The sequence below is a fragment of the Malania oleifera genome, chromosome 6 (assembly GCF_029873635.1).
Source record: "Malania oleifera isolate guangnan ecotype guangnan chromosome 6, ASM2987363v1, whole genome shotgun sequence".
Taxonomy (NCBI): Eukaryota; Viridiplantae; Streptophyta; class Magnoliopsida; order Santalales; family Ximeniaceae; genus Malania; species Malania oleifera.
This window is the reverse complement of record NC_080422.1, coordinates 82,555,779-82,582,628: the sequence shown is the minus strand read 5'-3', so window position 1 is coordinate 82,582,628 and position 26,850 is coordinate 82,555,779. Positions and strand designations below refer to the sequence as shown.

The 26,850-nt window shown below is 35.2% G+C and overlaps 1 protein-coding gene and 1 long non-coding RNA gene across 4 annotated transcripts in view; both read right to left on the bottom strand.

The window, feature by feature from the left end:
- The window catches only part of LOC131157472 (uncharacterized), a 43,995-nt gene that overhangs the window by 5,491 nt on the left and 11,654 nt on the right, over positions 1–26,850 (bottom strand). For all 3 annotated transcript variants that reach the window (XM_058111659.1, XM_058111658.1, XM_058111660.1), the window contains 2 exons: positions 9,024–9,188; positions 715–808 (listed from right to left, as the gene is read on the bottom strand). In XM_058111659.1, the coding sequence (XP_057967642.1) occupies positions 715–808; positions 9,024–9,188 (259 nt within the window). The remainder of the gene's footprint in view (positions 1–714; positions 809–9,023; positions 9,189–26,850) is intronic.
- On the bottom strand, positions 16,107–16,904 carry LOC131157473 (uncharacterized). Its single transcript, XR_009137271.1, has 3 exons — positions 16,778–16,904; positions 16,236–16,334; positions 16,107–16,139 (listed from the first exon to the last, which is right to left on the bottom strand). It is a non-coding gene; the product is annotated as an uncharacterized LOC131157473 (long non-coding RNA).

Here is a 26,850-nt window from a genome sequence, read left to right as displayed (position 1 = left end):
CTGATTCAACCATGAATGAGTCACCAACAACTGGACATAGCATTGCCACGAATGAATGATCGGAAAAGGTTGAAACTTAGAACAAAAAACATGACCAACAACTTGATATTACTGTCTAAGAAGGAAATCAAAGAATCCTGGAAAAAATTAGAGCCAAAAACTTGCTCAAAATACTCCCACACGCTGGTGCATGTGGAGCACTCTTTCGCTATGGAATTTTACGGATCAGTAGATCGGCAGGTTCTTTCTGTATCTATGTGGTTATTTTTGCAAAATATGAAGGGGTTGCTTTGAGTTTCTGAGAGCGCAGCAGTGTCCAGGATTTTCTGGCGACTACAGTTTTTTCCAGCAGTTTCTGGACTTTGCTTCTGGTCTTTGGTGGTGCAAATAATCCCTCACAGCTGCAGGTTTGAGGTTTTCAGTTTCATTTAGGGTTTGGTTATGGTTTTGGTATGCACTTAGGGTTTAAATTGGATCTTACTCTAATACCATGTTGAAGTATTTGGTGAATTGAAGGCCCTAATTGCAGCAATAGGTCTCTCCCTCTATTTATAATAAATGTCAAGTACATGCCAATGAGCATAATACCATTACTAACTCGTGCTCATCAACATAACACTAGCACATACTAATAATGCAAATGACCAAAATAACCCTTAACAAAGGGATAGACCTAGCTACAAAAAAATACATAAACAATAAATGTTATCTGACCTGCATTTTTTTCCAATCTTGAGGCATTCCTCATGCATATTTGTGTTTAGGCGATCCATCAAACTTTCCTTAGTCACATGATAATTGACTTGTCCTAAAACAAGAAAAAAGTGAGTAACTATTCATTCTAAACAAAAAGGGGATTGGGGGGGGGGGGGGGGTATATCCCAAGTTTCTCATATGGAAACTCAATAAAAAAAATATAAAAAAAAAAAACTTCAAAAAGTTATAAAAATAATGGGCAGCATAAGTTGCAGAGGCCTGCTGTCAATCATAGAAAGGCTTGTATAGATTCATTAAGATCAATTTATAACTTATTGAGTCACTTAGTTTGAGCAGAGTTTTTACACATTTTCCAGTTTTGAGCAGAGTTTTTACACATTTTCCACCAAACAACAACAAAAAACCAAGCCTAAGTCCCTCTAGGTGGGGTTGGCTACATGAATCATTTTCCACCAACTTACACAATCGTGGGCAATTCCTTCAAAAAATTCAGGCTTATTAAATCCTTACTATCTCATTCCAAGTTATTTTAGGTCTACCCTTACCTCTTCTGCTTCCCTTGACAATAACTAATTTACTCCTCACTGGTACACTATTTGGCCTACGTTGCAGATGTCCAAACCATTTGAGTCGTCTTGCCTTTATCTTATCCTCTACATGAGTTACACCCAACTTACCGTGAATATGTTTATTCCTTATTTTATCTTTTAATGTTATACCACTCATCCACCTTTGCATTCTTATCTTGACATTTTTTACTTTTTGGATATGTTTCTTAATTGCCCAACATTCTGTTCATCCAGCATAGCTTGTCTTATAGCTATCCTATAAAACTTTCCTATTAATTTTACGGCTACTTTATGATCACCCAACTCACTTGAAGCACTTCTCCATTTTACCCAACCAGCTTTAACTCTATGCATTACATCTTCTTCAATTTTTCCTTTAGCTTGCATAATAGATCAATGGTATCAAAATCTACTAGTGTCATTGATTTCTTGACGATCAAGTTCAATCCTTTCTCCAGTATTCCCCATTTCCCCCTACTATGACTAAAATTATATTTTGTCATATTTCTACTTATCCTAAAACCTTTAAATTCTAAAGCTTATCTCTATAATTCTAACTTAGATCTATTCCTCCCCTAGTTTCATCAATCAAGACAGTATCATTTGCAAACAACATACACCGTAGAATCTCATTTTGGATACTCTTACTAAGTTCATCCATCTCTAGAGCAAAAAGTATAAGGGCTCAAGCAGATCCTTGATGTTCACCTATAGTGATTAGAAATTCCCTAGCCTATCTGCATATAGTCCTAACACTAGTCATTACTTCCCACAGTTTCATTTTATGACTCATAAGTTTAATTCCATGATAATTCTTTTAGTTTTGAATATCTCCTCTATTTTTGTATATAGGTATTGAAGTGTTTTTCCTCCATTTGTCTAACATTTTCTTATTTTTTATAATTGTGTTAGTTAATTAGATAATCATATAATTTTGTTCTCACCCAGACATTTCCAAACTTCAATTAGGATGTTATCTAATTCTATAGCTTTTCTATTTTTCATCTTTTTTAATGCAAACTTAACTTCATTAACTCTTTAACTTTGCAAACAAATCTCCTTAGCCTTTTCCTCATTTGTCGGTTCTAAATTTAAGCTTTCTACTTGGTTTTCACTAAATACCTTACTAAAGTAATTTCACAACCTTTCTTTAATGTCTTCTTCCTAAACCAAGACAATATCATGCTCATGTTTCATACATTTTACATTACCTAAGTCCTTGCTTTTTCTTTCTTTAACTCTAGCAAATTTAAATGTCTCCTTCCCCTTCTTTGTTTCAAATCTAGCATATAAATTATCAAATGATTTATGTTTAGCTTCATTAATGGCCTTTTTGGCATATTTTCTCGCCTCTTTATACTTTTCAAAGTTTTCCATGTTTCTACATTTTTGCGATGTTTTATACTAGGTTATTTTTGTCTTTACAACTTGTTGGACTTCTTGATCCCACCATCAGCTTTCTTTGCTATCCGAAAATCTTCCTCTTGATTTACCTAAAATCTCTTTTGCTTATCTTTTTAATAGAGCTAGCTATCCTACTCCAAAGAGTGTTTGTGTCTACCATCCTCTATTGCCCAATCACCATTTTTTATCATTTTATCTTTAAATTTTATTATATATTTTCCTTTTAAGCTCCACACCTAGTTCTCTTGCATCATTTTGGACGTGGGCAGGTAAAGACGTTAGTTCAGGAAACTAGGATTAGATTAGCAACTTGGAATATAGGGACACTTATGGGTAAAAGCATGGAAATTGTGGATACAATGATTAAAAGAAGAATTAATATAATTTTCCTTCAAAAAACTAAGTGGGTGGGGGAGAAAGCTAGAGAAATTGATAAATCAGGATTTAAACTTTGGTACACTGGAAAAAAAAAACATAAGAATGGAGTAGGCATTATTATAGACAAAAGCTTAAAAGATAGCGTTGTGGATGTAACTAGAGTAAGGGATAGAATTATAAAAATTAAGATGGTATTAGAACAAGAGATAATAAATATCATTAATGCTTATGCTCCTCAAGTTGGCTTAGCAGAAAATTTTAAGAGACAATTTTGGGAAGATATGGATAGTATTATACAAGGCATACCAGGGATTAAGAAAATATTTATAGGAGGAGATCTGAATGGACATGTTGGAAGTGATAATAAAAATTATGAGAGGATACATAGAGGATATGAATATGGAGACAAAAATGAGTCAGGGGAGATGATCTTAAACTTTGCTATGTCATATGATTTTAGTATAATGAATATTTGCTTTAAGAAGAGAGAATAACACTTAATAATCTTTAAAAGTGGACAAAATAGAAGTCAAATAGATTTTTTTTTTAACTAGGAGGGTAGATCGTTTATCATGCAAGGATTGTAAAGTTATTCCAGGTGAAGGCCTAACCACATAACATAGAGTCTTAGCATTAGATATATGTATTAAAAAATGGAAGAAAATGAATAAAATAAACCAGTGTAGGAGAACTAGATGGTGGAACCTAAAAGGAGAAAACATAATAAAATTTAAAGATAAAATGATCAAAGATTGGGATTGGACCTTAGAGGATAGGATAGATACAAATACTCTTTGGAATAGATTAGCTAGTTCTATTAAAAAGATAGCAAAAGAGATTTTAGGTGAATCAAGGGGAAGATTTTCGAATAGCAAAGAAAGTTTGTGGTGGGATAAAGACGTACAAAAAATCATAAAGACAAAAAGAATTTGGTATAAAATGTGGAAAAAATATAGAAATAGAGATAACTTTGAAAAATATAAGGAGGCAAGAAAAGATGCAAAAAAGACCGTTAGTGAAGCTAAATATAGATCATTTAATAGTTTGTATGATAGATTAGGTACAAAAGAAGAGAAAAGTGATATATTTAAACTTGTTAAAGCTAGAGAAAGGAAGAGCAAGGACTTAGGAAATGTAAAATGCATAAAAAGTGAGGATGATATTGTCTTGGTTAAGGATGAAGATATTAAAGAAAGATGGCAAAGTTACTTTAGTAAGTTGTTTAACGAAAACCAAATAGAAGGCTTAAACTTAGAGTTGTCAAATGAGGAAAAGACTAAAAATATAAGATTTATTGGCAAAATTAGAGTTAATGAAGTTAAGTTTCTACTAAAAAAGATGAAAAATGGGAAAGCTATGGGACCGAATAACATCCCAACTGAAGTTTGGAAATGTTTGGGTGATAACGGAATTATATGGTTAACTAATTTATTTAATACAATTATAAAAACTAAGAAAATGTCAGATGAATGGAGGAAAAGCACTTTAATACCTATATATAAAAATAAAGGAGATATTCAAAATTGTAATACCTATCGTAGAATTAAACTTATGAGTCATACGATGAAACTATGGGAAAGAGTTGTTGAACAAAGATTAAGGTTAGAAACGAAGATCTCAGAAAATCAATTTGGTTTTATGCCTGGGAGATCTACCACAGAAGCTATATATCTTTTAAGAAGATTAATGGAAAAGTTTAGGGAAAAGAAGAGGGACTTGCATATGATATTTATTGACCTTGAGAAAGCATATGATAGGATACCTAGGGAAGTTCTATGGTAGGTTTTAGAAAAAAAGGGTATATATTGTAGGTATACCAATGTCATTAAGGATATGTATGATGGACTAATGACTAGTGTAAGGACTATAGATGGAGAAACTAGAGAATTTCCAATTACCATAGGTGTACATCAAGGATCTGCTTTGAGTCCTTATCTTTTTGCTTTAGTGATGGACCAATTGACTAAGAGTATTCAAAAGGAGGTTCCATGGTGTATATTGTTTGCAGATGATATTATATTAATTGACGAAACTAGGGATGGAATAGAGGCTGAGTTAGAATTATGGAGAGAAGCTTTGGAATCTAGAGGCTTTAGGATAAGTAGAAATAAAACAGAATATATGAAATGTAATTTTAGTAATGATAGGAGGAATATTGGAGACAAAGTTAAACTTGATGATGAAGAAATAAATAGCACTTGTATATTTCGATACCTTGGATCTATTATGCAAGCTAAAGGAGAAATTGAAGATGATGTAATGCATAGAGTTAAAGCAGGTTGGGTAAAATGGAGAAGTGCTTCAAGTGTGCTATGTGATCGTAGAATACCCTTAAAATTGAAAGGGAAGTTTTATAGGACAGCTATAAGACCACCTATGCTATATGGATCGGAATGTTGGGCGACGAAGAAACATAATATCCAAAAAGTAAAAGTTGTCGAGATGAGGATGCTTAGATGGATGAGTGGTATAACATTGAAAGATAAATTAAGGAATGAACATATTTGTGGTAAGTTAGGTGTAGCTCCTACAGAAGATAAGATAAGGGAGGGACGACTCAGATGATATGGACACTTGCAACGTAGGCCTTATAGTGCACCTGTGAGGAAGAGTGACTTAGTTACTGTGGGGGGCAGTAGAAGGGGTAGGGGTAGACCTAAAATAACTTAGGAGGAGATAGTGAGTAAGGATTTAATATCCTTGAATCTATCAAAAGAAATGGTCCATGATCGCATAAATTGGTGGAAAATGATTCATATAGCCGACCCCACTTAGTGGGACTAAGGCTTGGTTTTGTTGTTGTATATCTAACACTAAAATTCCATGTTGTGTAGTTAAGTTTTCACCCAAGATAACTTTACAATTCTTTCATGATGAACTATCTACCCTCCATGTTAAGAACAAAAACTATTTGACTTTTATTTTGTCTACTCATGAAGGTTATTAAGTGTTTTTCTCTCCTCTTAAAGCAAGTATCCATTGTAACAAAGTCATATGACATGACAAAGTCTAATATCATATCCCCAAACTCATTTTTTATCACCATATCTAGGTCCTCCATGTATCTTCTCACAACCTTTATTATCCTTTCCAATGCTCCATTCAAATAAGCTCCTATAAATATTTTCTCAGTCCTCAATATTCCTTAAATAATACTATTCATATCTTTCCAAAATTGTTTCTTAAGGTTTTTTGGTAAGCCTATTTGAGTAGCATATGCACTCATACATTTTTTAATTCTTGGCCTAAGACAATCTTGATTTTTATGATTCTATCCCATATTCTTTTGATATCTACAACATTATGTTATAAGTTTTTGTCTACAATAATTCCTACCCCATTCTTATTTTTTTCTTTTCCAGTGTATCAAAGCTTGAATCTCGATCTTTCAATTTCTCTACCTTCTTCCCCTTTCCAATTAGTTTCTTGAAGGCAGATTACGTTAAAATTTTCCTTTAATAATTGTAGCTACTAACTCCATGCTTTTACCCATAAGTGCCCCTATATTCCAAGTTGTTATCTAATCCTAATCTCTTGAATTTCTTTCCCTTCTCACATCCAGAATGATGCGGGAACCGTTGCATATTTGACACTGTACCCAGGAGCCGACATGGCGCATCACGTTGGGGCTATAATCTAGCCCACCCTTGCCTACTCTATGCTAAACTTGGGTGGTATAAGTGCAAAGCATCGCTCGTAGGGGACCCTTTAGTGAATAATTGGTCAAGATTCATATAATAGTGATTTGAAAAATTTTACACTGGCTATTAGCTACCTAACACAACCCTCCTTTACCCAGGCTTAGGTTTGGCTGTGTACAAAAATTAAGGCATTGAATGCATTATAGGCAGAGTTATTTTCCACCCAAAAATAATAATAATAATAGTAATAATAATAATAATAATAATAAAAATAAATAAAAAAAAAAATAATAATAATAATAATAATAATAATAATGATAATAAAGAAACACCTATAAGCGATACAATTCAAGGTGATCAATGCTTTTTTGGATATAACAAAAAAACAAAACTTGCAATTTGGTTGTTCTTTCACTTCCAAAGACTGAAAATTTTGTGCAACAACCATTAAGTTCGAACCAAAAACACAAAAATGAAGATTACCCATGAGATAAAACATGAAATTTGAGGTTTGAACACAATGCTCCATGATTGATGTTGCCTTAAAAGAAGCATTAGGAGACCTAATTCTAAGGGTGGTTTGGGGCTTGGTAATCTGATAACAGAAAGCATCTCTCTAATTGGGAAATGGTTATGAGGTTCCCTTTAGATAACTGCTTATGGCACACGGTTTAGAGAAGCATGGAGTTCATCGGAATGGGTAGGATTCTAGAGGTAGTGGCAATGTTTCTCATGCGAGCCTCTAGAAGTTTGTTTCCTAGGTTGTTAATTTGTTCTCTCCTTTTACTTGGTTCAAAGTAGGTAATGTGTAATAACATTCAATTTTGGGAAGGATCATCAGGCGAGGGAGGTTTTGTTGGAGATTTTGGTGCCTCATCTTTTTAGATTTTCTTTCGTTCATAATGCTCCAATTGCATCCTTTTGTTCTTTGGAGGGAGGCTCTTTTTCTTAAGATTTCCACTTCTTCAAAATTCTTAACGAAAGAGAAGTTAATAAGCTCACTATTTTGTCGAGTGTTTTGTGTTAAGGCCTGATATGCATTGTTGGTTGACAACCTAATAGCTTAAGCTTTTAGTGCTACACATTTTTGGCCCACAACATAACAACTTTGCTAAAGTGGAAACCTAACACGATATCAAAGCCATGGTTGCTAGGAGATCTTGGGGTCTAGTCTTGTTGCAAGTGTTTATTACAAGTTTGTTAAAAAATTTACTGTGTTCCCAATATGGGTGTTATTCACTATTTTTATCTCTCCACATGCAATTAGGCTGTGCGGGGGAGTGTTAAGGTTTGATATACCCACAACCTAATAGCTTAAGCTTTTATATATAGTGGTAATCTAACATTTAGGATTCTTTTGTTCCCCAAATGAAGAGTGATGTGAGGCTTTGGCTAGGGGATTCATCAAGTTCTTTTTCTTCCTAGCCTTTCTTCCTTCATTTATTGACACCTTCAACCCCTGTTCTTTTCCTTTGTATCATGTCATTTGGAAGGTTAAGTTCCTTTAAGATTGTGGCTTTCATCTTGAGTTAAAATTCTCTTAATAGGATCAATACGAATGACTTGTAACATGTAAGGAGAACCCTAGAAGGCCATCAATCCAAATATTTGCATGATGTGCCGAGAGTCTAATGAGACAAATGCACACCTCTTTTTTAAATTGTCTAGTGCTAAACAACTTTGCAATGGTCTTTCCTCTTGTTTTGGTGATGTGTGGGTGGTCTTCTCAAAATGTGGATTCTTAGTGGTCTCTCAAAATATGGATTATTTCTTGGGGTGATTTTTTGGATCAGTGAAAATGCGAAAGCTTTTATGGACATGTCCGGCATGCTCTTCTTTGGACTTACTAGCTCACGTGAAATGCAACAATTTTCAATGCTCAAACAAATTCTTCCCACTCGCGGGAGAGAACTGTCTCCCTCATTTCTTTTTAGGCACATTCTTTTGTTTTGTTTTTTTTTTTTTTTTTTTTTTTTTTTTGTTTTTTTGTTGTGGGTTAGGGGAAGGGGCCGATTTTGTTGTCTGATCTCCAAAGGGATTGGAGGGAAGCATTATTGTAATTGCTTTTAGTTGATTTTTAGAAGATGACCTATCACATAATGTACTTTTGTCTTGTCTTCTTTAGTGGAATTTTTATTATACAAAAAAAAAAAAAAATTGAAATCTATCAGTAGATAAGAAATAAATACATGATGTGGGGTAAAATGGTAAAGATACATACATGGTGATTGCAGGTAAATAATGAAGAAGGTATCAAATCCATCATGACCAAACTAAGGTGGGAAATGTCAAGTGAGGCGAGTTACAAGATTACCTGTCTTATTCATAACTTCAATAAATCCATTCTCCTCGATTCGATGCAAAAATTCTTTACCCAAGCGCTCCTCAATACCTTTTTCCAGATTATAACGGCCAGAAACATTGACAATAGTATGTACATCATTATACTTAGAAGCATAAAGAAGCACCACATTGCCACCTGTAGAACTACTACTTTAGGAATAAGGTATTAAGTGAGAATAACTAAATACATTTATTAGGAAAATGCAACATAAATTTTAAATGATTTAAACATATTAGAAAACACATGAAAAATATACTAAAACCAATTATGTAGAGCAACACTAAGCAATGTATTGGGGTTCATAGCATTTCCACAACAGGTTAGAACTACATTCATTTTTCATTTTAATAATTTTTTTGCAAATCCTAACTTGATCCTAACACATAGATTCTACCACGAGCTGAGCTTGTTCAGGGCGTTATGCTTTCTTGTGACCACTTGTCTTCTGTACATGGGATGGGTAACCATCAAGTAAATAGTAGTATAGGTTTTATTCATTGATTGAGCCAATGCCTTTGTGTAAAATGGGAGTATGACTCTTGGTCAATTTTATATTTCCTAATGTCGGAGCTAGCATGGCATAAAAAGCTTTTTAGGAGAGGGTGAGTGTTCACTATTCATCAATCATTCCAAAACTCACTAGCATTTGTAAACGTGTTTAGCCTAGTTGTCTCCCTCACTAAACACATGTTACCTATGGAGGTGTTAAGAATGAATTACGTTGTTTTACATTTTTCTATGCGACTCTTGTCTACTTGCTTACTTGTTTATTGCTTCTGCTTACTTTGCATTCGATGAATCTGAATGTGTTCTTGTGGTAAACTATGGTATACTTCCTGCTAACTAGTTAAGCAAGAGTGCTTTAGCAAATGTTGCATGGCCCTTCACAATGTGTGAAGTGTTCGGCTTGTGACAGTTCCTATTAGAGCTTGGTTAATTATTTTGAGAATTCAGTTGCCTTCGCATTGTGGGATTGTATGGAACAATGGTAAGAGACCATGCCAACCAATATCGAGAGAATTGAGGCATTAGAGGCATAGACTGAGACAACCAACAATGTGACCATAGAGATGGCCAAATTTTCTGAATGTGATGATGCATTAAAGGGATCATAAAAACATCAATAGAGTTTTATTGTGGAAATGTTAGAGCACTTATGCTTTTGTAGAAGCTATATAGATCCATATGAGTGATCTTAATGCCCAGATGAACTTGATGGTTCATTCTATAGGGGATTTCAACTCTATGGGGATAGAATATGGAAGAACGTAATTGCTAGAACCTCGAGCATATGGAGGTGCCTGTGATGCTAAGGAGTTGGAGAACTTCTTATTTGACATACTTTCGTACAATGAGGATCGACTTAGAGGAGATAAAAGTATCCATGGCCACAATATACTTGAGTGGTGACACTAAGCTATGGTGGCGTACCAAGTACAATGAAATGTAGAATGGGGAGTGTAATTGATTGTGGGGTAGATTTGAAGAGAGAGCTCGGGACGTAGTTCTTTCTTGAGAATATTGAGGACAATGCTCTGCCCAAACTACGAGATCTTAAACACACTAGTATAGTCAAGGAGTATGTGAAACAATTCTCTACTTTAATGTTAAATATTCGGGACATGTCAAAAAAAAAATGAAGTTATATTTTTTTAAGGAGTTAAAAATTGGGCAAAGGTAGAACTTCATCAACAAAGAGTTCAAGACTTGCCTACTGCACAAGTTGCCACGGAAGACTTCATTGACCATGTTGGAGAGAGTTTCACAATGTCTAAAGAGAGTGGTATGGGTGGAGACAACAAAAAGTCTTTCAAGAAGGGCAAACCCAAAAGCGAGGGAATTGACATCAAGGCGGCGTCAACTTCAAAGGAAGCTTCATCATCTTAGTCTTTCAACCAATCTAGTGTAAGGGTAAAATGTCATGCTTTTAATTTCGAGGCTCTTACAGAATGGCTAATTGCCCTCACAACTAATCACTTGATGCCTTGCAAGCTTCCAAAGCGGAGGGGCAAGGAGATGATAAGGATGAGAGAAAACCCTCGAGGATGGGTGCAATGTGGTTACTTAATGCATTGAGAGACGAGAAAAGGAACCAAAAGTTACCCAAGCAAATGGGCAAATGTTTGTGGATTTGTGGATTAATGGGAAGAGCGCCCATGCTATGGTGGATAATGAGGCTACCTATAACTTTGTCTCATAAGCGGAAGTGTAGAGACTTGACTTGAACTTGGTGAAGGACTTAGGACCATTAAAGTGGTTAACTCCACAGCTCAACCTACTTTGGGAGTAGCCAAACAACTATGAAGCTTGGACAGTGGGTAGGACATGCAAATTTCATAGTTGTACCAATGGATGATTTCCAATTGATACTTGGAATGGAATTCTTGAGGGAGACTAAGGTGGTACCGGTGCCATTTGTTGGTTCCCTTTTGTTTGATGGGAGATCACCTTTGCATTGTGTAAGTCATTATGAAGAAAAGGGACGGTGAGAAGTTCCTATCAGGCATGCAACTTAAGAAGAAATAAAGAAGGGGTGAACATATATTTCACCACGTAATGGTGGATCAAGAGGCAGGCCAAGAGCGGCTGTCGAAGGCCTACCTTACAACTACCTCCACAACGAGTTGTGGAGCATAAGATCGAGTTGTTACTAGGGGTGAAGCCTCCTACTGAAGGAAAATTATCGGGCGGCGCCTCTAAAGTTAGCAGAGTTGAGGAAACAAGTTGATGAGATATTGGAAGCGGGCTATATACGTCCTTTCAATATATCATTCGAAACATTGGTGTTGTTTCATAGGAAACATAATGGGAGCATGCCGATATGCATTGAGTAACATGCACTCAACAAGCTGATTGTGCACAACAAGTATCTCATTCTACTAGTTGTTGATTTGTTTGAACATCTAAGTCATAACAAATACTTCACCAAACTTGATTTGTGATCAACTTATTATCAAATGAGGATAGTAGATGGTGATGAGTCAAAGACTACTTGTGTGATGCAGTATGGGCATATTTATTTTTGGTGATGCCCATCAGATTGACAAATGTGCCAGCAACATTTTGCACATAGATGAACAAATGTTTCATAAGTACCTCGACAAGTTTGTCATGGTAAACCTAAATGACATTGTTGTCTGTAGCTCCATTCTGGAGGAACATGAAGAACATCTACGGAAGGTGTTCAACAAGCTGAAGGAGAACAACCTTTACTTGAAGAGGGAGAAGTGCTCTTTCGCTCAAAGGAGCATCAAATTCCTTGGTCATGTGGTTGAACAAGGTCATATATGGATGGATATGGAGAAGGTGAGAGTTATTCAAGACCGAAAGATCTCGACTACAGTGGCATCGCTAACTATTATTGCAAGTTCGTGGAGAAGACCAGAGGAGAATTGCTCCATTGACAAAACCGTTGAAGAACAGTTATAGTTGGAACTGGATGGAGGAGTACCAGGGAGCCTTTGACAAGCTGAGGGAAGCCATGATGCAAGATTTGGTACTTGTTTTTTTGGCATCATTAAACCCTTTGTGGTACAGACAGATGTATCGAACTATGCCCTTGGTAGAGTCTTGTTATAGAATGGGTATCTTAGTGGGTTCAAGAGACCAAAGATTAGTAAAGTAGAGCAAAAATACAAAGCTCAAGAAAAGAAGCCTCTAGCGATGTTGCAGTCTTCGTGTGTAGCGGCATTACCCACTTGGGTCGCAGTTCATGGTGAAAATAGAAAACTCGGCTCTCAATCACTTCTTTACACAACCTAAGTTATCACCCAAGAAAGCTTGTTCACAAGAATTCTTGGTGGAGTTTGATTTCTTATTTGAGCATAAGCCGGGCAGATGAAGCAGATGCACTAAGCAAGAAGACCAAGCTTGCAGCCTTTCCGATGGTAACACACTTGCTAGTAAGGAAGATTAACACGACAATGTGGGAGCACATTAAGGAGAACCTTGTCAAAGATTTAGTAACCCAAAACCTCATGAAGTTGGTGGGAGAGGGCAAAGCACATCAATTTTCCTTAAAAGATGGATTATTGATGACACATGCTAACCGACTCTTTATACCTCAAGCTGGAGACCTGAGGAAGACACCACTGAGAGAGAGTCATGACAACATGTGGGCAGGTGTCATTGGGTCTAAGTTCACACTGCACGTCTTGACACTATAATGGTTCTAACAATTTATAGTAGCAACACCTCCCAACCTTATTCAAAGACGAGGGTTATGCACCCATTACATGTGCAAGAACACCATGCATGAATTCCATTTTTAGTGTCCCATGCCACCCACATTTCATATTATTACACAATTGACACCCCTAATTGCCTAGGATTTGCAATTGACAACCCTAATTGCCTAGATTGTGCTAGACACAACAAGCATTTGCCAAAAAGGCATAACCAACTATTTAAAATTATGTGGCTAGTAAACATGTCCAAATGTCAACTCATGAATTAACACTTCAAACAAGCATGTATGTCAACCTTACAAGGAAAACTACTAAGTAATTGCCTTGCCTGATCAACATGTAAACACTGCAACATTTGAAATTGAGACTACACACAACTCATCAGTCAACACCTTGTGTCATGCATGGTTTCTCCGTAACCATGACTTACTCTACGTACAAGTAGCACCATGCACCATGTGTCAACGAGGCACTTGACAGACCCGAGTTAACCATCTGACCATGTCAAATGAAACCAACCACCGTAGCAACCTTGTCAAGGACCATGACCCCGACCATGTCCATCCCTGACCATGTCAAGTAGGCAACCTAGCATTTATGTGCTCCCTACTTAGCAACATAAATTGTCAATTCACTGAATGTCAAGATAAACCATGATAAGCCACCTCATACTATTGCCTTGGCACATGAGTTGCCCACACCACATGCCTTGACAATGTCAAGATAATTAATGGTTTAACAAGAAGCCACTCCAGATGGCTTTGCACTTTGGCATTGTTGAACAAAGGTATTATTGGCCACACATGCAGAATGAGGTGGTTGAGTAAACCTAAACTTGTCTTACCTGCAGGCATGACAAGGTGGAGTGCAAGAAGATTGCAGGGCTGTTGGAGCCTCTTCAAGTACTAACGAGACTATAAGAGAGTTTCCCACTTGACTTTATCATCAATTTACCCTGAGTTTGAGACCCAGTGTCTATACTCGTGGTTATTGGCAAGTTTTTGAAGTATGATACTTTTATAATTGCACCAAATTATTGTTCAGAAAAGGAGACAAGATAATTGTTCTTCAAGCATATCATAAAGTATTGGGGTGTCCCCTGAGACATTGTTAGTGACCGAGACTCGAGATTCACAAGATAAAACTTTTCAGAATCCTTAGTTCAGAGCTTAACATCTCTTTAAGCTACCACTTGTAGACAGATAGACAAACAAAGAGATTCAACAAGCTACTAAAGGAGTATCTAGCCATTTCGTCATTGCCAACCAAAAGAATTGGGTGTAGCTACTCACCGTGGCTCAATTTTGTTTCAATGCCCAAATGAGCTCAAAAACCAACCAGAGTCCTTTTGAGATTATTATAGACTAGCAACCGCTGTCCACACACCATGGATGTGCCGCGTAATGGAAAGAGTCTGAGAGCATACATCTTAACGTGGGTGTCTTGGTGCTTGTTAAGCTCCATCTAGAATAAATCAAGTCACTAGAAGACTACTTTGAAAGCATGAAGGACTAGTCTCATCTTGGCTAAAGTTTGGAAGGCCTTTTACAAGGTTGATCACCCAACTTGGATAAAGGTGCATCCCTATGTTTTACGTCAGCTGCCTCAAGCCATTCAATGCCAACATTGAAGACCCAAGCAAAAGTTAGTCAACCAGAGCATCACTAAAGACAACACAACTTGATAAAGGAGAAGTTGAAGTCATCCTTGCAAGCAGAGAGTTCAAATCATCAAGGAAGAAGCGGCCCAAGTTCTTAGTGAAGTGGTAAGGCCTTGGAGACCAAAAAAATCAACTAGATGTTAGCAAATGACATGGAATTGTTTGTAGACAAAAAACTGAAAAATACTTAAGGTCAAAGTCCACGAGAATGTCGATTGCATAAGTGGGGTAGAATGTTAGGAGTCAAGCCTGTTCAGGGCATTATTTTTGTCTATGACTGCTTGTCTTGTGTACATAGGATGGGTAACAATCTTATAAAATTGTAAATAGTAGTATAGGTTTTATTCATAAAGTGCGTCAATGCCTTCGTGTAAAATGGAAGTATGACTCCTCGATCAATTTTATGTTTCCTAGTGCGAAAGCTAGAATATCATAGAAAGCTCTTTTGGAGAGGGGTGAGTGTTCATTAATCATTGCATAACTCACTAACATTTGTAAACATGTTTAGCCTATTTGCTTCCCTCGCTAAACACACGTACTGTTTACCATGTGACTTTTGTTTACTTGATTAATTGTTTAATGCTTCCGCTTACTTTGTATTGATGGTAGTGAATGTGTCCGTTCTAGTAAACCAGTATACTTTCAGTTGACTAGATAAGCAAGAGTGTTTTAGCTAGTGTCACATGGCCCTTCACAAGCTGTGACGTGTTCAGCCCGTGAAACTAAGCAGTGTATTAGGGTTCACACCATTTCACAACCAGTCATAGACTACTTTCCATTTTTCATTTTAATGACTTTTTTGCAAATCCTAACTTGATCCTAGCACAGACTGTCATTGCATAAATTTGCTTGAGGAAGAATTTTGGTGGAATGGGCATTAGGTTAAATGGGCATGTCATTACATATTTTTGCATATACTACTAGTACTAGTACCATTTTATCATCATTATGCTACCTCGCAATCACCAGCATCATCGCTGCCACCATCTTAATAACTTCCATTATTCTGTTTGGGCACGTAATCCCCAAAAAAGAACTAAAATTTTTCATAGCTCATGGCTATAAAAAATACTGAAATCATAGCAAATCATTTAATTTACGTTAGCCCTTCACATAAAAGATAATACTTGAAACTTTTTTTTTGTATAATTCAGTTAAAGGTTAGGCAAAAATTTACCTAGTCAAACCAACTTGCACCCTTATCGTCATAACCATCGCTGCTGCCACCTCCACCTCCACCTAAATTGCACAAGCCTTGGCATTCAAGTCTGCCACGAAAAGCAATCTAGTAAAGCATGCCATAGAGAGCTGGCCCAGCCACCACACATCACCTACCTGCCTAAATGGTACTATTGAGGTCTCTGTGAGGGGTTAGATCTCTTAACCCTGAATTTGGTAGCTTGGATTTCAGGCCTTATTAGGAATTGTGTGGATCTGAAAAAAATGCAGCACAAAATTGTATTAAATTCTATCCAAATCCACACAAATCCAAATCTAAGGCCTGAAATCCTGCCCCCAAATGGTACCTAAGGGTATGTAGGAGAAAAGTGGTAACACTGCACACCACAATGAGGGCCAGAAAGCCTGTGAACATTACACATTCATTTGAGGCCTTCTGATGCAGGAAGAGGAGAGGGAAGAGACAAAATGGGAAGAGAGGGAAATGCATGGGACAAAGAATGAGCACAGGCTTTCTTAATTAAATTCTAAATTCTTCATTAATTCTCCAAATTAGTTTTAAAAGCATATTACAAGAGAGACACTTCCTATCCACTATAAACTTATTAAAAATAAAAATTACAAATAATTATTAAAAAAAAATAAACAACTAAATAATAAGTAGAAGCAATACTGAATACAAAACCAATTATGAGTACCTTGGCCCAAGATTGAGGCCTGGACTCCCAAAGTTGGTAGGAATTTTTCATGCAGCTTAGGACTATCCATTCTCCCCGCCTTTGAAAACCTCAACTCCAATTAAGACATTTAGGGCTTTGTTGATTTTCACCACCTCTGTCAAAGTTGTTGGGTCAATGATTCATGATGCAAGTTCTAGGCATGCTGTCCACTACATTTCCCACGGCAATTTTAGTCTCTTCTCAATCACAAATAAACAGTCAGGATAATAAGCCTGGAGGTGTCTAAAACCTTGGCAGATAAAACACAGGATTTTCTCTCTTTTTAAGAGTCATTATTCAAATCACTCACTGAAATTCTGCCTTAAGTTAAACAATTTGTGGAATTGAAATGAGCTACCTCATCAGATTTCAGAACTAGTATTGATCATTAAACTCTTGCCCTTAGTGCTAGTGATGGAGGAGCTCCAACAGATAATTTTTTTAGGCACTTACGCAGATTTAAACATTAGATTTTTTATTTTTGGAAAATCTGGATATTTTAGGGGAAAGAGACATTTAAACTTGCTAGAGCTAGAGAAAGAAAGAGGAAAGACTTAGGTAATGTAAAATATATAAAAGGTGAGGATGATATTGTTTTGGTTAAGGAAGAAGACATAAACTTTAGTAAGCTATTTAATAAAAACAAAGTAGAAAGCTTAAATTTAGAATTAAAAAATAAGGAAGAGACAAAAAATATGAGATTTATTCACAAAATTACGATTAATGAAGTTAAGTTTGCATTAAAAAGATGAAAAATGGAAAAGCTATAGGACCAGATAACATCCCAATTGAAGTTTGGAAATGCCTAGGTGATAATGGAATTTATGGTTGACTAATTTATTTAACACAATTATAAAAACTAAGAAAATTCCATATGAATGGTGGAAAAACACTTTAATACTTAAATAAAGGAGATATTCAAATTGTAATAACTAATTAAACTTATGAATCATACAATGAAACCATGGGAAAGGGTAGTTGAACAACGATTAAGGTTAGAAACAACGATCTCAAAAAATCAATGTGGTTTTTTGACTATGAGATCTACTACAAAAGCTATATATCTTTTAAGAAGATTAATGAAAACGTTTAGGGAAAAGAAGATGGACCTGCATATGGTTTTTATTGACTTAGAGAAAGCATATGATAGGATACCTAGGGAAGTTCTACCACCAGTTTTAGAAAAAAAGGGCATATGTAGTAGGTATACTGATGTCACTGAGTATATTTATAATGGAGTAATGACTAGAGTTAGGTCTACAAGAGTACAAGTGGAGAGGCTATGGAATTCCCACACACACAATAGGTGTACGTCAAATATTTCTTTTGAGTCCTTGACTTTTTGCTCTAATGATGGATGAACTTACTAGCAGTATCCAAAATGAGGTTTCATGGTGTATGTTGTTTGCAGATGATATTATCTTAATTGATGAAACTAGAGATGGAGTAGAATCCAAGTTAGAATTATGGATAGAATCTTTAGAATCTAAAGGTTTTAGGATAAGTAGAACTAAGAAGAATACATGAAATGTGATTTTAGTCATAGTAGGAGGAATATCGGAGAAAAGGTTAAGCTTGATGGTAGACAAATCACTAACACTAGTACATTTTGATACTTTGGATCTATTATACAAGCTAAAGGAGAATTTGAAGAAGATGTAATGAAGAAGTGCTTCGAGTGAGTTGTGTGATCATAGAATACCCTTAAAATTAAAAGGAAAGTTTTAAAAGACAGTTGTAAGACCAGCTATGCTATATGGATCAAAATTTTAGGCAACTAAGAAACAAAATATAAAAGTTGCTGAGATGAGAATGCTAAGGTTGATGAGGAGTATAACATTAAAAGAATTACAACAACAACAACAAAACCAAGCCTTAGTCCCACTAAGTGGGGTCGGCTATATGAATCCTTTTCCGCCAATTTATGCGATCATGGACCATTTCTTTTGATAGATTCAAAGATATTAAATCCTTACTCACTATCTCCTCCCAAGTTATTTTAGGTCTACCCCTATCCCTTCTACTGCCCCCCACAGTAACTAAGTCACTCTTCCTCACAGGTGCACTATAAGGCCCACGTTGCAAGTGTCCATACCATCTGAGTCGTCCCTCCCTTATCTTATCTTCTATAGGAGCTACACCTAACTTACTACGAATATGTTCATTCCTTAATTTATCTTTCAATGTTATACCACTCATCCATCTAAGCATCCTCATCTCGGCAACTTTTACTTTTTGGATATTATGTTTCTTCGTCGCCCAACATTCTGATCCATATAGCATAGCTGGTCTTGTAGCTGTTCTATAAAACTTCCCTTTCAATTTTAAGGGTATTCTACGATCACATAGAACACTTGAAGCACTTCTCCATTTTACCCAACCTGCTTTAACTCTATGCATTACATCATCTTCAATTTCTCCTTCAGCTTGCACAATAGATCCAAGGTATCGAAATCTACAAGTGTTATTTATTTCTTCATCATTAAGTTTAACTTTGTCTCCAACATTCCTCCTATCATTACTAAAATTACATTTCATATATTCTGTTTTATTTCTACTTATCTTAAAGCCTCTAGATTCCAAAGCTTCTCTCCATAATTCTAACTCAACCTCTACTCCATCCCTAGTTTCGTCAATTAATACAATATCATCTGCAAACAACATACACCATGGAACCTCCTTTTGAATACTCTTAGTCAATTGGTCCATCACTAAAGCAAAAAGATAAGGACTCAAAGTAGATCCTTGATGTACACCTATGATAATTGGAAATTCTCTAGTTTCTCCATCGATAGTCATTACTCCATCGTACATATCCTTAATGAAATGGGTATAACTACAACATACACCCTTTTTTTCTAAAACCCACCATAGAACTTCCCTAGGTATCCTATCATATGCTTTCTCAAGGTCAATAAATATCATATGCAAGTCCCTCTTCTTTTCCGTAAACTTTTCCATTAATCTTCTTAAAAGATAAATAGCTTCTGTGGTAGATCTCCCAGGCATAAAACCAAATTGATTTTCTGAGATCTTCGTTTCTAACCTTAATCTTTGTTCAACTACTCTTTCCCATAGTTTCATCGTATAATTCATAAGTTTAATTCCACGATAGTTATTACAATTTTGAATATCTCCTTTATTTTTGTATATAGGTATTAAAGTGCTTTTTCTCCATTCATCTGCCATTTTCTTAGTTTTTATAATTGTATTAAATAAATTAGTTAACCATATAATTCCGTTATCACTCAAGCATTTCCAAACTTCAATTGGGATGTTATCTGGTCCCATAGCTTTCCCATTTTTCATCTTTTTTAGTGCAAACTTAACTTCGTTAACTCTAATTTTGCGAATAAATCTTATATTTTTAGTCTTTTCCTCATTTGACAATTCTAAATTTAAGCCTTCTATTTGGTTTTCATTAAACAACTTACTAAAGTAACTTCCCATCTTTCTTTAATATCTTCGTCTTTAACCAAGACAATATCATCCTCACTTTTTATACATTTTACATTTCCTAAGTCCTTGTTCTTCCTTTCTCTAGCTTTAGCAAGTTTAAATATATCTCTTTCCCCTTCTTTTGTACCTAATCTATCATACAAACTATTAAATGATCTATGTTTAGCTTCACTAACGGCCTTTTTTGCATCTTTTCTTGTCTCCTTATATTTTTCAAAGTTATCTCTATTTCTACATTTTTGCCACGTTTTATACCAAATTCTTTTTGTCTTTATGATTTTTTGTACTCTTTATCCCACCACCAACTTTCTTTGCTATTTGAGAATCTTCCCCTTGATTCGCCTAAAATCTCTTTTGCTATTTTTTTAATAGAGCTAGCTAATCTATTCCAAAGAGTATTTGAATCTATCCCATCCTCTAAGGTCCAATCCCCATCTTTGATCATTTTATCTTTAAATTTTATTATATTTTCTCCTTTTAGGTTCCACCATCTAGTTCTCCTACACTAGTTTATTTTATCCTTTTTCTTCCATTTTTTAATGCATATATCTAACACTAAGACTCTATGTTGTGTAGTTAGACTTTCACCTGGAATAACTTTACAATCCTTGCATGATAAACGATCTACCCTCCTAGTTAAAAAAAAATCTATTTGACTTCTATTTTGTCCACTTTTAAAGGTTATTAAGTGTTCTTCTCTCTTCTTAAAGCAAGTATTCATTATACTAAAATCATATGACATAGCAAAGTCTAAGATCATCTCCTCAGACTCATTTTTGTCTCCATATCCATATCCTCTATGTATCCTTTCATAATTTTTATTATCTCTTCCAACGTGTCCATTCAGATCTCCTCCTATAAATATTTTCTCAGTCCCTGGTATGCCTTGTGTAATACTATCCATATCTTCCCAAAATTGTCTCTTAAGATTTTCTGCTAAGCCAACTTGAGGAGCATAAGCACTAATGATATTTATTATCTCTTGTCCTAATACCATTTTGATTTTTATAATTCTATCCCTTACTCTAGTTACATCCACAACGCTATCTTTTAAGTTTTTGTCTATAATAATGCCTACTCCATTCTTATGTTTTTCTTTTCCAGTGTACCAAAGTTTAAATCCTGATTTATCAATTTCTCTAGCTTTCTCCCCCACCCACTTAGTTTCTTGAAGGCAAATTATATTAATTCTTCTTATAATCATTGTATCCACAATTTCCATGCTTTTACCCGTAAGTGTCCCTATATTCCAAGTTGCTAATCTAATCCTAGTTTCCTGAACTAACGTCTTTACCTGCCCACGTCCAGAATGATGCAGGAACCCTCGCATATTTGACACCGTACCCAGGCGTCGATACGGCGCGTCGCTTCGAGGCGACGACCTAGCCCACCCTCACCCACTTTTCGCTACACCCGAGTGGTTCAAGTGCAACGCGTCGCTCATAGGGGACGCCCCAACAAATATTTGGTAAGGATTCATATCATAGTGATCTGACAAATTTTACACTGGCTATCAGCTACCTAATGCAACCCTCCTCCTTAACCCGGGCTTGGGACCGGCTGTGTGTGAAAAAATTAGGACATTAAGTGCATCACAGGCAGAGTTAGTTGTAACTACTATAAAAGATAAGGGAGAAATAACTCAAATGGTTTGGGCATTTGCAACATAGGCCAAATAGTGCACTAGTGAGGAGTGAGCTAGTTTACTATGAGGGGCAGTAGAAGAGAGATAAACCTAAAATAACTTGGAATGAAATAGTTAGGATTTAATAGCTCTGAATTTGTTAGAGGAAATTGCCCATGATGGTGTAAATTGGTGGAAAAGGATAACATGTAGCCAACCCCACGTAGTGGGACTTAAGGCTTGGTTAGTTGTTGTTATTTTTGTTAATTTAGGTATATTTTTGGGTATTTTAGTCTTTTTGGTTAGCTTGTATTTTTTAGTTTTGCTTTTAATTTAGGGTAAGAACTACATATTGTGTAATAGAACAGTTTAGTCGTGCGGTCCTTCTTCTTTCTTTATTTGCTATCCTACATCAACTAGTCAAAAGAGTTTGTTGCAATTCTCTTTTCAAGGGAGACATTACTCATTAGGCTTGGGTTATTCTAAATTCCTTCCTAGAATCACTTTCTTGGGCATCTCATTCATGGAAATAGGATTGCCATCTCATGGGAATATTTTTGTTTGGTTTTGTTCATTAGGATTCCCCAAAATATAAGATTATAGTGTTTGGCATAACATGGGTATAATTATTTCAATAAGATTATCATAATACACTTAACCCGCAATGACAATATTATTACATACAATTCTTGTAATGCTCATATGTAAAATTGGGTTCCCATGGCCAAGAATATCTAAGGGAGAGGAGGGTCTTGGAATACCCATGCCATCTTGCATTACTAGGAATCTAAGATTTTTAACATGTAGGATTCCTAGGAGTTCCCAAATGTTAGCATTCAACATTCTTTGAGACCACATTCCTAGGAATCTTGGATAACCTGAGCCAAACACCCCCTTAATTCTGACTTGAACTTATATGCAATATGAAACATGCTAGCATCCAAACTAAACAAAAATGATAGAATTTAAGCCAAGTTTATGCATAGAAATCATCAATTTCATTTTTTTGGAGTTTTGGTCATATAACTACACCTTAGATCCTCCCCACCTACTTCAAAACAAACAACAATGAATTAACTGAATAAATTGCAGATAAATTCATTGTTTTTAGTCTATTGGCACAAATAATTTTCCATGGCACTGTCTATTTTCAAAACTTCATATTCATTTTCCGACCCAACTCCTATTTGGGCAGATTGAAGAATTCTTTCAATTCCTCATTGCTTAAATATTCTTCAATTGATTCTCGTTACCAACATCAATTTTCCTGCATCAAAGGGTATTTTTCAAGCAGTTCTCTTCACCTTTTTAGTTTCAGCCACCGGTGACATCTTCACCTCTCTTGCTAATTCTTTTCTTATTATTGTTATTAAATATATATATATATATATATATATATTTCAAAAGTCGGTTAGCTGTGGCGATTGTGTGTCTAGGATTTGTAGGCTTAATATTTGTTTTTTGTGTTCTCATTTGCAAGCCTTGGAATATAACAAAATTTATTATCATTTTTTTTTTTTTTTCAAAAAGTACTATTGCGTGCATTTTAGCCTAGCTTGGATGCACACTCAAAATTGTATGCTCTAAAAAGAAATTAAATGCATTGTATTGTGTGAGTAGTTTCTACTAGTTGTAGGGTGTAACTTAAAAAACTGTCTTTGTGAAATAAGTTTGCTAAAAAAAAAACGCATACGTGTACTTCGCCTGTGTAACACAAAGTCTTTGTACACAAAACAAGCCCCAAGCCCGGATAAAGGAGTAGGGTTGTGTTAGGTAGCTGACAGCCAACGTAAAACTTTATCAGATCTTTTTATCATGAATTCTTATCAAAATCACCTAGATCAAGGGAATAGACAGGGTCAATATAAAAGGGAAAGGGTTAATAAGTTAGTATAAGAAACTAAGATAAGATTAACAACTTTGAATATAGGGACTCTTATGGTAAAAAATATGGAAATAGCGGAGATAATGTTTAGAAGGAAAATTAATTCAGTTTGCCTTCAAGAGATAAAATGGGTAGGAGAGAAAACTAGGGAAATTGAAAAATTAGGATTTAAACTTTGGTACATTGGCGAAGAGAAACATAAAAACAGGGTGGGTATTATTGTAGATAGAGACCTAAAAGATAACATAGTAGATGTTAAAAAATAGGGGGTAGGATCATTACAATCAAGTTAGTTTTAGGCCTAGAGATAGCGAACGTCCTTTGTGCATATGCTCCCCAAGTAGGCTTAGCTAAAAATCTGAAAAGACAATTTTGGAAAGATATGGACAGTATTTTACAAGGGATTTCGATGTCTGAAAAGACATTCATAGGAGCTAATTTGAATGGTCACATTGGGAAGGATAATATAGGGTATGAGAGGATACATGGAGGCCATGGATATGGAGATAAAATGAATCCGGTGATACAATCTTAGATTTTTCCATGTCTTACGATTTGGTTATAATGAATATTTTGCTTTATAAAAAGAGAAGAACACTTAATAACTTTCAAGAGTGGGTACAATAAAAGTCAAATATATTTCTTTTTAACTAAGAACAGGGATCGCTTATCTTGTAAGGATTGTAAAGTTATCCCAAGTGAAAGTTTGGCTACACAACATAGAGACTTAGCATTAGAGATATATATATATATATATATGTATATATTAAAGAATGGAAGAGAAGGAGTAGCATAAATCAACACAAGAGGACTAGATGGCGGAACTTGAAGGGAGATAATATAGTAAAATTCATAGATAAAATGAACAAAGAGTGTGATTGGACAATAAGGGATAAGGTTGATGCAGACACTATTTGGAATAAAATGGCGAATTCTATCATAAGGATAGCAAAAGAGGTTTTAGGTGAGTTCAAAGGAAGATACTTAGGTAGTAAAGATACTTGGGTAGTAAAGAAAGTTGGTGGTGGGATCAAGAAGTCCAAAATGTTGTTAAGACAAAAAGAAATTGGTGTAAGATATGACAAAATTTTAGAAATATGGAAAATCCTGATAAATAAAAAAAAAGCGAGAAAAAATGTAAAAATAAACTATCAATGAAGCTAAACATAGAGCTTATGATACTTTATATACTAAGCTAGATACAAAAGAAGGAGAAAAAGACATTTGTAGACTTGCTAGAGCTAGAGAAGGAAAATGCAAAGATTTAGGTTTTGTAAAATTTATAAAGGACGAGAATGATAATGTCTTAATTAGAGAAGAAGACAAAAGAAAGGTGGCAAAGATACTTTGATAAGTAGTTCAATGAAAACCAAAATGAAAGATTAAACTTGGAAGTGACAAATGAAGAGAAGATTAAAAATAAGAGATTTCTTTGAAAAATTGGAGTCTAGAAGTTAAGATGGCATTAAAAAAGATGAAAAGTGGAAAATCTATAGGACCAGATAAAATACTGATTGAAGTTTGGAAATGTTTAGGGGATAAAGGAAGTATTTGGTTAACTAATCTATTCAACAATATTATAAAAATCAAGAAAATGTCAGAAGAATGGAGGAAAAGTACATTAGTACCTCTATATAAAAGCAAAGGCAACATTCTATAATAACCATCGTGGAATTAAGATTATAAGCCATATGATGAAATTATTGGAAAGGGTAATTGAAAATAGAATAAGATTAGAAACAAAGATTTTAGAAAATCAATTTGATTTTATGCCTAGGAGATCAACAATAGAAGTTATTTATCTTTTAAGAAGTTTAATAAAAAAGTTTGGGGAAAAGAAGAAGGACTTGCATATGGTTTTTATTGATCTAGAGAAAGCTTATGATAGAGTGCCTAGGGAAGTGCTTTGCTGGGTATTAGAAAAGAAGGGAGCTTGCAATAGATATACGGAGGTCATTAAGGATATGTATGATAGAGTAGTGACTAGCGTCAGGACCATATGAGGAGAGTCTTGAGAATTCCCAATCTCAATAGGTGTTCATTAAGGTTCTTCTTTGAGACCTTATCTTTTCACTTTAATAATTGATGAAATTACTAGGAATATCCAAGATGAGATCCCTTGGTAGATGTTGTTTGCAGATGATATCGTGTTGATTGATAATAGTAGGAGCGGAGTGGAATCTAAGCTAGAACTTTGGAGAGCCACATTCGAGTCTAAAGGGTTTAGGATAAGTAGGAATAAAACTGAATATATGAAATGTAATTTTAGTAATATAAAGAGTAGCAACAGAGAGAAGATTAAATTGGATAATCAAGGGATTAATAGCACTGATAGATTTACATATCTTGGATCAATTATGCAAAGTGAAGGGGAAATTGAAGAAGATGTAGTAGATAAAACTAAGACAGTTGGGTAAAATGGAGGAGTGCATCAGGTGTGTTGTGTGATCATAGAAACCATTAAAATTAGAAAGAAAATTTTATAAGACGACTATAAGGCCAGCTATGCTCTATGGTTTAGAATTCTGGACAACTAAGATACAACATATACAAAGAATGAAAGTTGTTGAAATGCGTATGTTAAGGTGGATGAGTGGTTTAACATTAAAAGATAAAGTAATAAATGAACATATATGCAAAAATTTAGGCATAGCACCGGTAAGGGAGGGGCGACTTAGATGCTTTGGGCATTTAAAACGCAGACCTAGTAGAGCACTTGTGAGGAGAAGTGAATTAGTTATGGTTTCTAGTATAAAAAAGGGTAAGGGTAGGCCTAAAATTACTTGGAATGAGGTTGTTGGCCTAAAAAGGCTTAAGAATCTTATTTTGATGATAACAAATCAAGGGAACTTAACATATTTGGTTAAGTGATGATGTTTCGAGATTCAATTGTTTTTTATAAAAGGTTCAAGATATCAAGTGCTTGATGAAGCTCATTAAAGACTTGGACTCAAAGATAGAAGATCAAATGAAACTTAAAGTCCTTTGAAGAAAGAAGTCAAGATAGACTCAAAGAATGGAAGCAAAAGCATGAAGACTTAGTATTATAGAAAATTAGAATCTTAGGAAGTCTCATCTAAGTAC